The 13,722-nt window shown below is 43.8% G+C and overlaps 1 protein-coding gene across 7 annotated transcripts in view; it reads left to right on the forward strand.

Moving 5' to 3' along the window:
- The window catches only part of ACACB (acetyl-CoA carboxylase beta), a 132,333-nt gene that overhangs the window by 73,925 nt on the left and 44,686 nt on the right, over nt 1-13,722 (forward strand). For all 7 annotated transcript variants that reach the window (XR_005983814.1, XM_041729465.1, XM_041729464.1 and 4 more), the window contains 6 exons: nt 514-648; nt 3,791-3,937; nt 5,580-5,768; nt 7,595-7,695; nt 10,005-10,093; nt 10,173-10,297. Coding sequence is in view for 6 of the 7 variants with exons in the window: in XM_041729465.1 (XP_041585399.1) it covers nt 514-648; nt 3,791-3,937; nt 5,580-5,768; nt 7,595-7,695; nt 10,005-10,093; nt 10,173-10,297 (786 nt within the window). In the remaining variant the exon portion in view is untranslated. The remainder of the gene's footprint in view (nt 1-513; nt 649-3,790; nt 3,938-5,579; nt 5,769-7,594; nt 7,696-10,004; nt 10,094-10,172; nt 10,298-13,722) is intronic.

The following is a 13,722-nucleotide window of genomic DNA, read 5'->3' on the forward strand; positions in this document are numbered from 1 at the left end:
CATGAATAAATAAATAAAATATTTAACAAACAAAACTGTATTCCTAAGAGGGAGTCTTTACAATAAAGATCAGTTCCCGTGTCTGTAAAATGGGTACTGTAAACACCTGCCTTCCTAGCTGGCTTTGCAGATGAAGATAATTCACGAACAGCATTGAGCCTGGCACTCTACAGGCTTCCGGCAAATGCTAGCTCCTTCCATCCTTTACACTTGAACTCTGCCCAAGGAGTCAGCCTTTCTTCCATTCTCTCTTTCAGCAGAGAGTGAGGAAGAGTTTTAAGCAGACTTCATACTGAGAACCAAGCCCAATGTGGGGCTCACAACCTTGAAATTATGACTTGAGCTGAAACCAAGAGTTGGGTGCTTAACCAACTGCCCCACCCAAGTGCCCCCAAATCATTCTATTTAAATGACCAAGTCCCTGCTCCAGAGTACTAGTTCTAAGTGACTCTGGCTGTCACTACACAAGCCAGTCCCAGTGGGCTCATCTTATTTCTCCTTTCTGCAAAACAGGTGATGAAGATGATCATGACTCTGAACGTGCAGGAAAGTGGCCAGGTGAAGTACATCAAGCGCCCTGGGGCCATGCTGGAAGCAGGCTGTGTGGTGGCCAGGCTGGAGCTCGATGACCCTTCTAAAGTGCACCCGGTATGTCACACCATGGCTGGCTCAGGTGTGCTCACCATTTTGCCTATTCAGGGATCGGAGCTCGCTTAAATCTCCTGGCTCTTGTGTTGCCTCCATGAGCCCCCAGCAGCCAATGTGATGGGTACAGAAGCACGTCTGCCTTTGCTCACACCCCACACACTAGCAGCTTCCATACTACAATATTAAGTTATTAACATATAATTATGAATAATAGATAACGTTATTATAATGGATGAAGCAATACTGATATATTATCATTAACTGAAGTCTATACTACGTGCAGATTTCCTTAATTGTCATTTTTAAATTGTAAGATATACAATGTGAAATTCAGTATCTTAGGCGTTTTGAAGGGTATGGTACAGTGACATTAAGTACATTCATGCTGCTGTGCAACTAGCACAACCATTCATCTCTGGAACTTTCTCATCTTTCCAACTCAAAACTCTTCTATCATTTAACACTAACTCCCCATTCCTCCCTCCCACAGCCCCTGGCAGTTGCTTTCCTATTTTCTGTCTCTGTGAATCTGACTTACTGGAGGAAACTCCTATAAGTGGAATTGTACAATATTTGTCTTTTTGTGGCTGGCTTACTTCACTTAGAATCATCTCCTTCAGCTTCTCTTTTGACCACCCTTTAAAAAATTGCACACACACCAGACCTTATACTCCTCGTCCTCCTGCCCCGCTACCCTTCTCTCCCTAGCTCTGTCATTTGTGATCAGACACACTATATCTCACTGATTGTCCTATTGGCATATTTTTTGGCATTCACTAGATTGAAAGTGCCATGAGACCAGTGTTTTTTGTCTTTCTCACCCCCTGCTAGATTCCCAGTGCTTGAAACGGGGCAGGCATGAAGTAGGTGTGCCACAGGTATTTTTTGGATGTATATGGAGAGGTTCAGGTGCTGTGAGGGCAGCTCCACATCCTTGGAACCAGTAGAGGGGGTACCAGAGTATCTAGGATATCTAGGACCTCCAATTTAGATTCTTTTTTTTTTTTTTTTAAGATTTCATTTATTCATTCATAGACACAGAGAGAGAGAGGCAGAGACACAGGCAGAGGGAGAAGCAGGCTCCATGCAGGGAGCCCGATGTGGGACTTGATCCCGGGTCTCCAGGATCACACCCCAGGCTGCAGGCGGCGCCAAACCGCTGTGCCACCAGGGCTGCCCTCCAATTTAGATTCTTACAATTAATTGTTAAGCTTTCCCATGAAACTGTGATTTCTGAGGTCAAGGACTACTTTTTTGTTTGTTGCTGTATCCTTGGTGCCTAGCACAGTGCGTGGGGCATACAGGGTACTCAGAAATAAACATGTCTTACTGCTGAATGAATAACCATTATACCTTCCTGAGCAAAGCATGCATATGAAGAGGTAGCTAATCACTCATGCCTGTATTGTGTTTTTTACCCTGCAATAATTAATACATGTACCCAGGGGAGGTAAAAAACAAAAAACAAAACAAAAAAAAGGGCTAGTAAGAGAGCGTTTATTTATTTATTTTAAAGATTTTTTTATTTATTAGACAGAGAGAGAGAGAGAGGGAGAGACAGAGACACGAGCAGAGGAAGAAGCAGGCTCCATGCCGGGAGCCCGATGCGGGACTAGATCCCGGGTCCCCAAGATCATGCCCCGGGGCCGAAAGCAGGCGCTAAACCGCTGAGCCACCCAGGGATCCCGTAAGAGAGCATTTAAAAAAGAACCAAATTGCCTCTTTTTTCCAGAATATTCTATTCATTTCCTTGTCATTTTTTTCATGATTCTCTTTAGTTGGCTCCCAAAGCCAGACATAGACTGAGCCTTTTCAGATCACCAGAAAGGTGTGTACCTGCATGTGATTCCTTTCAGCAAACATTTCCCATGCCAGGTTCATGAGACAGGGCCTAGCCACCAATCCCTGCAGGTTCATGTTTGCCTACAAGATGAGCCCTTGTCATTTGGCTCCATAAGTGCAGTAGGAGGGACTGCCCTCAGCTCCTGCTGTGGGCACCCAACTGGAGAAGCCAGCATCAGATTGTGGAGGAGGAGACTCTCCAGCTAATCTCAAAGGATGAGAGGAACCCACAGGATTGGGATGGTATGGGGGAGGGAAGCTGATGGTTCCAGGCCAGTAGAACAGCACATCCCAAAGCTACTGGGTCCCAGGAACTGCGTGTAGTAGTCTTTCAGTGGACATTTATAGAATAAAATAAAACAGATTTGTGAGGTCAGGGTTGCCCTGTGGGGGAGCTTTGCTTGCTTTCTTTCTTTCTTTCTTTCTTTCTTTCTTTCTTTCTTTCTTTCTTTCTTCTTCCTTCCTTCCTTCCTTCCTTCCTTCCTTCCTTCCTTCCTTCTTTCCTTCTTTCTTTCTTATTTTATTTTATTTATTTATTTTATTTTATTTATTTTATTTTATTTATTTTATTTTATTTCATGAGATACACACACACACACACACACACAGAGGCAGAGACACAGGCAGAGGGAGAAGCAGGCTCCATGCAGGGAGCCCGACGTGGGACTCCATCCCGGGTCTCCAGGGTCACACCCTGGGCCAAAGGCAGCACTAAACCGCTGAGTCACCCAGGCATCCCCATCCATCCATCTATCATCTATCTATCTATCTATCTTCTATCTATCTATCTTTCTTTCTTTCTTTCTTTCTTCCTTCCTTCCTTCCTTCCTTCCTTCCTTCCTTCCTTCCTTTCTTTTTTTTCGATTCTCTAAAGCTAAATGTTTATGACTTACAAAAAGCTGGGACATTTGCATGAGAATTTCATAAATTTTCATCCTGCTCGTTGTTTATCTTCGGGATTCAATAAAGATAGAAACAAATAGGGAAAAGAGGGAGATAATTTTGATTAGAAAGCAGAACAAAAGGATCTAACTTCCTCCAAAACCACTGACAGTCTATAACAATATACAGCATTTGCAACAGGGGAGATTTGGGAAACCCACATCAGGAATTTAGCAATTTTGACTTTCTGATATGTGTTCTTCTGGACTTTTTTTTTTTTTTTTTTGCTCTTTTTCCCTCAGGCTTCCCCCTAATTATATTATGTTGTGTACTGGTAGATCTGCCTTGCCCCTCAGTTTATCTTGTCTCGAGGGAGGCAGGTGTCCTTGAACTCTGTCTGATTCTTGTGTCTCATCAGGCCAAGCCATTCACAGGCGAGCTCCCTTCTCAGCAAACTCTGCCTATCATGGGAGAGAAACTGCACCAGGTTTTCCACAATGTCCTGGAAAACCTGATCAACGTCATGAGTGGCTACTGTCTGCCGGAGCCTATTTTTAGCAAAAAGGTAGGTCATGTGCAAAGGGTAGGTGTGTATTCTACACATGTATACAAGTCTGTGTGAAGAGCCAGGAGGGTTTATTACATGAGATCCAAGGTCTTTACTAAAGTGAAGTATGGAAAAATGGATAGCCCTCTGTTGTTTTTACGAAGGACCTATTCTCAGGAACTTCCTCAATTTGATTGTAAACATCTGTGTATGTTTCTCTTTAATCATAAAATGTTGTAAAAGCTATATTGTGGTTCAGTTCATCTCAGCATGGAGAATATTCAAGCTGTAGGTTAAAAAAAGAGTCCATGTGGGTCACCTCTTAACGAGAGAACAAGAAGTCATTTTGTTCAGAGACTTACTCTGTCCATTGTTCATCATTCCAGGAACCCATTGCCTTCTTACTCTGTAGAGAAATAAGAAATTTTCATATTTTCAGACCTCCGTGAAAGAGCCAATGATGCTAAGTTCAACATCAATAGCAATAGAATTGCATGTCACATTCTATCTCAAAATAGCAAAACACATTAGTGGTGGTGATGGTAGAGGTTATACTTGTGGTGGCGGTGGTGCTGGTGATTGTGGTGATGGTAGTGTTGATGGTGGTGCTGGAGGTGATGCTGGGGCTGATGGTGGTGATGATGCTGGTGGTGATGCTGGTGGGATGGTGGTAGTGATGGTGGTGATGCTGGTGGTGGTGGTGCTGGAGGTGATGCTGGGGATGGTGGTGGTGATGGTAATGCTGGTGGTGATGCTAGTGGTGATGGTGGTGGTGGGGGTGATGATGGTGGTGATAGTAATGGCCAACCCTTTTCTGGTTGTGCCAACTACTACTCTAAATACTTGAAATTTATTACATCATTTAATCCTACCAACCATCTATGATATTTATTTTCACTTTATAGCTAAGGAAATTGAGGCACAGAGGGGCTAAGAAATTTGCCTTGTTTCCCCTATGAAAAGGCTGAGATGGGATTTGAGCCCTCACCATCTGACCCCAGAATCCATGCTCTTAACTCCTACGCTGTGCTGTTTGTGATTGCAGTGATTACAACTTTAATTTAGTCTTTGCACTTGCTGGGGCATGCGCTCTTTCATTTTTAAACAACACAACTCCTATGGAGTCAGCACCATTATCCTTCTTATTCAGAGACCATCAACATTTCGGCTGCCAGGATGCCCAGAAGCATTATAGTGTAGCTGTTAAGCATCTCTGGAGCTGAATGGCCTGAGTTGGCTTCTCACTAGTGGATGACTTTGGGTAACTTCATCGACCTCTCTTGTTTCAGTTTTCTCAACTGTAAAATGGAAATAATGATTATACCTACGTTGTAGGGTTGTTTCTGAGGATCGACTGAGATCGTACAAATAAAGGTTTTTAGAGCAGTGTCTGGCTCTAAGCAAGGGTCCACATACATTAACTCTTCATGTGGCCTCGTGTTGTATCTCACACCATGCTGGCTGGCTAGATACATAAAGAGGGGGCTGCAGGGAAATTGTGTATTCCTCTTGTAGTTGGGGGGCCATTCCATTCAGAACTGTCCCAGAGGTCTAGATGTTTGGTTCATTGGGTCTAGATGGGTTGAGTATATGCCTTTGGAGGGTGGCGGTGCCCATGCCCCCACAGGACCTTTGGCTAATGCTGTGGTCTCCACTTCAGCTGAAGGAGTGGGTGCAGAAGCTCATGACGACCCTCCGGCACCCATCACTGCCACTGCTGGAGCTGCAGGAAATCATGACCAGCGTGTCTGGCCGCATCCCTGCCCCTGTGGAGAAGTCGGTCCGCAGGGTGATGGCTCAGTACGCCAGCAACATTACCTCGGTGCTGTGCCAGTTCCCCAGCCAGCAGGTACGGGCCCCCTACCTGGTCCCACTAGGGTGCCCCCGGGTACTGCCTCTGGAACTCAAATGCTGGCCACTGGCTTCTGATGGATTGAGCACCCAAGATGCTGGGGGCTTAGAGTTTCCTTTTGAGCCCTTCTCTACAGAACCCCAGCATTTTCCCCAAAGTTGTTGAGATGAACACAGTCACTGAGCCTTACTCGGATTCAGAATAGGAGTAAGCCATTGGTACAAATACAGTGAGCATTTCCCCAATATACCCTGGCTGAAATAGAGGCACCTGGGATTTTCTTGCTAGCCCTTAGCTTTCATTTTCTTCCTCTGGTGTTTGTAAGGTAATCATCTTGGGGCCATATATATATATATAGAATATTTTTAAATAATGAAAAGCATTACCGGGTAGTATAAAATATCTCTAATAATTCTGTATTGGCCTGATTTCATGCATTTATTTATTTATTTATTTATTTATTTATTTATTTTGGAGGAGGGGATGTCGCTTTTATTAAGCATTTTAAAGGTAATTTGCATTTGGAGGAACCGCCTCTGTTGGTTTGCCTTCTGCCCTCTGTCTGGTTAGAAGGGCTGCATACCATCATCATTCCCCCACCCACATGTTGGTGATTTGGGGGAACTACATACAGTTCAACATAGATCAGGTCATTCCTGGAGGTCAACCACTCTAGAGGTTGGAATATTGTTCCATCATAAAAACGAATCTAATATAGATTTATACTACAATATAGACGTACCTTGAAAACATGCTAAGGGAAAGAAGCCAGTCACAAAAGACCACAGATTACATGATTCTATGTACATGAAATGTCCAAAATAGGTAAATAGATAGAAAGTGTATTAGCGGTTGCCAGGGGCTGGGAGAGGGCGATCAAGAAAACTGGGAATGGTTATCAGGTTTCTTTCTGGGGTGATGAAAATGCTCTTAAATTACATAGTGGTAAATGGTTGCATAACTCTGAATATAGTGAAAGATACTCAATTGATTTTATACTGTAAAGGGGAGGGTTGCCTGTCTGGCTCAATTGGTAGAGCATGTAGCTTTTGATACTGGGGTCATGAGTTTAAGCCCCAAATCAGGCATAGAGCCTACTTAAAAAAAATGAATGAATGAATGAATGGGGGGATTACTATGGTATGTAAATATATCTTAACTGAAAAATAACCAAAACAAAACTCTAAAGAACACCAGTTGTAAAAAGTACGTATTTGGACATTTTAGGAATTTGTTGTTTGTGCAAGTTTTTCATTAAAAATACTTTTTTGTGCAATTGCTGGGTCGTAGGGCAGATCTATTTTTAACTCTTTGAGGAACCTCCACACAGTTTTCCAGAGAGGCAAATGGAACACCAATAAAAAATAAATTTATATAAAAAAAAAAAGTAGGCCACTGGAAAAAAAAATTCTTTTTGTTACCAAAAGCAATATGCTAATAACAGTAAATCTAGTTATAAAAAGAAGAACCCCCCCCCCCCCCCCCCCCCCCCGCCCCGCCAACAGCCCACTTCATTTTCCCTAAGGTTGGAAACTCCCTTCCCTTCCCCCAGACTACTCATATTTGTGGAGAGGCATAATACATGTGTCTTAATGGGACTGTTGCCATTCTAAGCTCAAATTCCTCAAGCAATATGTTGAGCGGGACTAACAGAGCTAATTCTGGGTGGCCAGAGAGGGCTTTGGAGATGAAATTTTCAGATTTTGAATGAGCTTTGGGTGGATCCTCCATGGGAGCCCACGGTGGGTCCTTCTGGTGACTGCTGTGTGGTGACCAGATTGTGTGGTTATAAGTGGCCAGACCTGTCCTGTCTGCTTGTCCAGATAGCCACCATCCTGGACTGCCACGCAGCCACCCTACAGCGGAAGGCTGACCGGGAGGTCTTCTTCATGAACACCCAGAGCATCGTGCAGCTGGTCCAGAGGTGAGTCCTTGGCTCTCCATAGGCTGTGATTGTCACACTGATTGTGTATTACACCACTGAGGCAACTCTGGGGCTCTCTTAAGGGCAGGTTCCAACCAAGAGACAGCACATGGGATCCAGAGACTCTGATTACAATCCTGGCACAGGTACTCCTAACCCTTTTCTCCTGTCATCTCAGTTTGCCAGTTTGTAAAATGGGAATAAAAACACTTCACTCACAAGAGGTCATTCTTTTCTGAGTGGATTAATGTTCATGAAGTACTTACACATAGAGAGTCCTTATGTGAGCTTTGACTATATGACAATGGGATGCAGTGGTTTTATAGGCTATAAAGGACTATATAGATTATCATTGTGATTTTGAAATCATTGCAGAAGAGAGTTGATGAAGAATTTGTAGGGACCCCTGGGTGGTTCAGCGGTTGAGCATCTGCCCTCAGCTCAGGTTGTGATCCCAGAGTCCTGGGATTGAGTCCCGCATTGGGCTCCCCTCAGGGAACCTGCTTCTCCCTCTACCTGTGTCTCTGCCTCTGTGTGTTTCTCGTGAGTAAATAAATAAAATCTTTAAAAAAAAAAAAAAAGAATTTGTATTTTAAGCAGCTCTTGAGCAGAGAGAACTATCCTGATGACAGGAAGAACTACCATGTTGTGTGAATATTATCTCGCAGGAAAGCTTTGCTAATAAAGGCAGAATTGAAAAGGTTTTAAGCTGGAAGAGATTAAGTGTATGTACATTTTACCACGTGCCAGAAACTGAGGCACAGAGAAATAGGACCATTGGAGACTACCCTTCTTTTCCGGGACTGCCTTGGTTCATGGGGTCTCAGCCTGCCCCATAGGACTGAGCTGAAGAAGGAAGTCTTAGGGGGGATTCCCCATGAAGAGAGTTTCACAGCCAAGGGCTAGGAGGGGAGACCATCCCCAGAATGCTTTGGCCGCTAACCTTAAACCCACCCTTTAACTTCAGAAAAATGCCTAGATAAACAAATGACGAATTAACCAAATCCGTTTGCAGATTTTTCTGTGTTAGACATAAATATCAAAACTCTGTTCTCTTTTTAAATATTTATTTATTTATTCATGAGAGACACAGAGAGAGAGGCAGAGACACAGGCAGAGGGAGAAGTAGGCTCCCTGTGGGGAGCCTGATGTGGGACTCGATCCTGGAACTCCAAGATCACAACCTGAGCCAAAGGCAGACGCTCAACCGCTGAGCCACCCAGGTGACCCTCTATTCTTTTTTTTAAAAGATATATTTATTAGAAAGAGAGCACGTGTGTTTGCGTGCACGAATAGGGGGAGGGGCAGAGGGAGAGAGAATCCTCAAGCCGACTCCCCACTGAGCACAGCACCCAACACGAGTCTCAATCCCAGGACCCTGAGTTCATGACCTGAGCTGAAATCGTGAGTCAGATACTTAACCGTCTTAGCCACCCAGGCGCCCCTCAGAGCTCTCATATATATGTAATTGTTTTTTCTTTTTAAATCATAATTGAATAGGGGCAGCCCGGATGGCTCAGCGGTTTAGCGCCACCTTCAGCCTGGGTTGTGATCCTGGAGACCCGGGGTCGAGTCCCATGTCGGGCTCCCTATGGGGAGCCTGCTTCTCTCTCTGCCTGTGTCTCTGTCTCTCTCTCATGCTCTGTGTCTTTCATGAATAAATAAATAAATAAATAAATAAATAAATAATATTAAAAAATAAGTCATAATTGAATAAATGCATGTATTAGGTTCTTTTATTGTCAATGACTCTGGGGTTAAACTGGTCTTAATGCCCTTAAAACTCAGTGTCATATCACTTAAGAAACTCATTTTCCTACGTGCAGAAATTATTTAGATGAAATGTTTTAGGGAACATCCAGGTTAAAATTTGGTTTTTCAAAAAGAAAGTGAAATTTACATAGGATCTATCGATAAATTCTTTCAAGTTTTGTTTATCTTTCAAGCTATCTTTATACCTAGGATGGTTAATTGATTATTTCTGGTATCAATAGTGTATACAAGGCTGACCTTTCTCAGCATCTCATCTTTTCTCTCTGGGGTTTGGCAGGTGCCATCCAAAGGCTCAGGCTTGGACCCTGGCTGGATATATGACCATGTGCAAGTCACTGCTGTCTTTGGCCTGTAGAATTAGTGCAAATTAACCAACTCACACATCTCTCCCAGCCTTGAGGATTAGGGGATACAGCCTCCAGATACTTGATTACTGTTTTCTCCTTTTTGAAGTCCTAAAAGCCCTGGCTGTAAACCTGCCCCTCCGCCCCAGGAAGTGGAGCTGATGGTTCAAGCAGCCTCACCTTCCTCCTCAGGTACCGCAGTGGGATCCGTGGCTACATGAAGGCGGTGGTGTTGGACCTCCTGCGAAGATACTTACGCGTGGAACACCATTTCCAACAAGGCAAGAGTTGCTACCAGCACTGGTGACAAGCCCACACGGCGGGAGGGCCCTGAGCCTTACCCCTTTTGTCTCCCTGCAGCTCACTATGACAAGTGTGTGATAAACCTCAGGGAGCAGCTGAAGCCAGACATGTCTCAGGTGCTGGATTGCATCTTTTCCCATGCACAGGTGGCCAAGAAGAACCAGCTGGTGATCATGTTGATTGTAAGCAGGAAAGAGCGCCTTGTACTCACAGTGGGAATAGCTTGGGGTCTGCAGACATTCCGCAAATGGCCAGAGTATTAATATTTCAGCTTTTGCCGGTCATACAGTCTCAGTCCTGATCTTGTACAGTGTAAGCAATGGACATGCCTGTGTCTCAATAAGACGTAGTTTATGAAGCCAGGCAATGGGTGGGATTTATCAGTTGCTAGAGGAGATCATGGCTAACACTCAAAAGCACCCTCTATGTCCCGGGTACTCCTGCCATGCTGTATAAATACTAACTCATTTAATTCTCACAGCAAGCCTGGAAGGTGCACGCTACTCTCGCTCCCACTTTGGCAGAGCATGGGGGAAGTGATGTCACTTTCCTAAGGGCATCCAACTTCTAAAGGCAGAACTTGGGGGATGCCTGGGTGGCTCAGAGGTTGAGCCTCTGCCTTCGGCCAAGGGCGTGATCCTGGAGTCCTGGGGTCAAATCACACATCGGGCTCCCCACAGGGACCCTGCTTCTCTGCCTGTGTCTCTGCCTCTCTCTGTGTGTTTCTCATGAATAAATAAATAAAATCTTAAAAAAAAAAATGAATGCAGAGCTGGGACTTGAACCCATAACCTGGCTCCAGAGTCATAAGTTATTATGGGATATTGGATTCTGAGTCTTGGTAGGATTTTTATTTTGCCTTCTTGGAGAAGCATGGAATTTCTTTGTTCTGATTTCTGTTGACTAGTGATAACTAGCATTCTTTATAGCTAAAGATTTTTTTCCTTGATCTGGTCCCTGATGGCTCACTTGGAAAATGTAGAATCAGCAGATAGTAAGAGAGATCTGGACTTAGCTTATAGCAAGAAGGGGCTGGCAAATTTTTTTTTTTTTTTTTGCAAAGATAGTAAATATTTTAGTCTTGAGAACCACACAGCCTGTGTTGTAACAACTTAGCTCTGCTATTGTAGTGTGAATGAAACCATAGACAATATATAAGTATAAATATAATATATAAATGTATGAGTGGGGCTGTGTACCCAAGAAAACTTTATTTATAAAAATGGGCAGTGGGCCAAATTTGGGCCTGGGTTTATAGGATAGTTAACACCCTAACAAGATGGATTCATAAAAACTTGATATTTTGGGGGTGTCTGGGTGGCTCAGTGGTTGAGCATCTGTCTTTGGCTCAGGTCATGATCCCTGGGTCCTGGGATCGAGTTCCACACCGGATTCCCCAGAGGGAGCCTGATTCTCCCTCTGCCTGTGTCTCTGGCTCTCTCTTTGTGTCTCTCATGAATAAATAAATCTTAAAAAAAAACAACACTGATATTTTTGTAAAAAATCATTTTGAAATCTAGGGCAACATAAGGATCTCTTACTCCTAGCTGCACATGAGAATCTCCTGGGGCAAGTGTAGTGGAGCTTTTTAAAAATACAGATGCTCAGGCCCCACCCTAGTCAGTTAAATCAGGCTTTCTGGGGATGTGGACCAGGCATTAATATTTTTTGAAAGCCCCCCCCATTGGAAACTTAAATATAAGTTGTATATTATATAATAATATCAGTTTAATGTCTAATTTCTTGGGTGTTTTTAGTGGTTTTTTACCTAAGAGAGGATCTTTTTTCTTAAGGAGGTACAATCTTAGTGGGAAGGATTGCAGTGTCTGTAACTGACTCTCAAAGAAAGAAAATGTATGTGTGCATACTTGCATGCGTGTGTATATGCTTACCAGAGAAAAAGCAAGTATGATAATAATAAGCGTTTAACACCTGGTGAATCTGGATCATCCGTATAGAGGTTTTCAATGTACTGATCCTTAATTTTGTTTTAAAGATTTATTTATTTTAGAGAGAGTGTGGAGAGACAGAGGGAGAGAGAGAGAGAATCCTTAAGCAGACTCCCAGCTGAGAGTGTAGCCTAACACAGGGCTCAATCCCAGGACCCTGAGATCATGGCCTGAGCCAAAATAAAGGGTCCGATGCTCAACCAACTGAGCTACTTGGGTGCCCCTACTGATCCTTGATTCTTGTGTAGTTTTTGAAATTCTTAAAAATTAAATTGGCAGGGAGGGCTTTCCAAGTGATTGCAGCTTGCAGCCAGGATTGGGAACTTACGCCCAAAGAGATGTCCACTCTTTGTGGAGAATGCCATTGCCAAGATAGTGTAATCCTTTGCAAAATACCTCCTTTGGATGGAGTCTTTTTCAGTTGAGTGTAAAGCAAGGTGTGCCTGTTACCTGTTACTATTGGCTCGCCATTCAAAGGCCAGGAGTGAGATCTGTGGATTATCCTGGTGTTCATTAATCTTTGTGCACATACTGACTCTCTTCTGGGCATGAAGCTGCTAAAAGTTATGTATACTGGAGGACAGAGTGGAGTGGCCCCCAGATCAGAGAATGAGGACACTTGTTTGGGGATTCTCAGCGAAGGCGGCTGAAAATATTGTATCAGGTGCAGTTTGGGGAATGTGTGCGAGATCCACTATTCTTTTGGCTCTCTTGGTTCATTTGTTGAAAATGGTGAGTTCTTTGCATTTGATGGTATTTGGTGCCTAGAAGACTCTCTGAAAAGACTTGTTAATTGAATATTCACTTTGAAATGAAATTTTTTTTGAGTCTCAAAAGAACTTCTTTGAGTCTTTAAGGGGACTTGGTTTCTAAAGCAAATCACAGCAGGGGAGGGAGAGAAAGTTTAGAGTAACCTATGTGATTTCTTCAGCACCCGCATGCTTGTATGTTTGTGTACAAATGTGAAATATTAATGCATTATGGATGTTCTGATCATAAAAACAGAGCAGGTTCATTCTAAGTAGGGAAATGCAGAGGCAGGTGTAGAAGAAAGGACCAATGGCCCCACCAATCTGGTGATTTCATGGAGAGCAGTCTGGGCTGGCGCAGGGTGGAGGTGTGTTGCTGGAGTGTTCAGATTCCCAGCCGTCATTGTTCTGTCTTCAATGGGTATTAGGGAGCACCTGCTCTGAGCCATTCCCAAGCCCTTCTTGCATGTAGGGCACAAGGAGGATATGCACAGACCAGGTGCACACAGCCCTGGTGTCTGGCAAAAAGGTCTCTTATTCAGAAGTGTGAGGAGGGATGCCAATGGGATCTGCTGTTCCTCTACTTTTTCTGCAACTCCAGATCCTCCTTCCTGTAAGAAGCTGCCCTTGAACTCTCCAGAATGCTGCTCCTAGAGGGTGGCTTATCAAACCCTCATTAGAGCATCCTGTGTGAACCTTACTCTTTGTACCTGGCTCTATTTCCCCTCATCCCTCTTCTCTGAAACCCCTTAAGTCAAGCAGCAATGTATTGAGGAAAGAGAAGCCTTGGGGACAGAATAGACTTGGGTTTGGATGTGGCTCTGCTTTGCCTATGCTTGATGGCACACTACTTCTGAGTCTTAGTTTCCTCATCTGTAAAATGGGAATCATATTGTAACTCCTCAGAGG

Source organism: Vulpes lagopus, chromosome 14 (assembly GCF_018345385.1).
Source record: "Vulpes lagopus strain Blue_001 chromosome 14, ASM1834538v1, whole genome shotgun sequence".
Lineage (NCBI taxonomy): Eukaryota > Metazoa > Chordata > Mammalia > Carnivora > Canidae > Vulpes > Vulpes lagopus.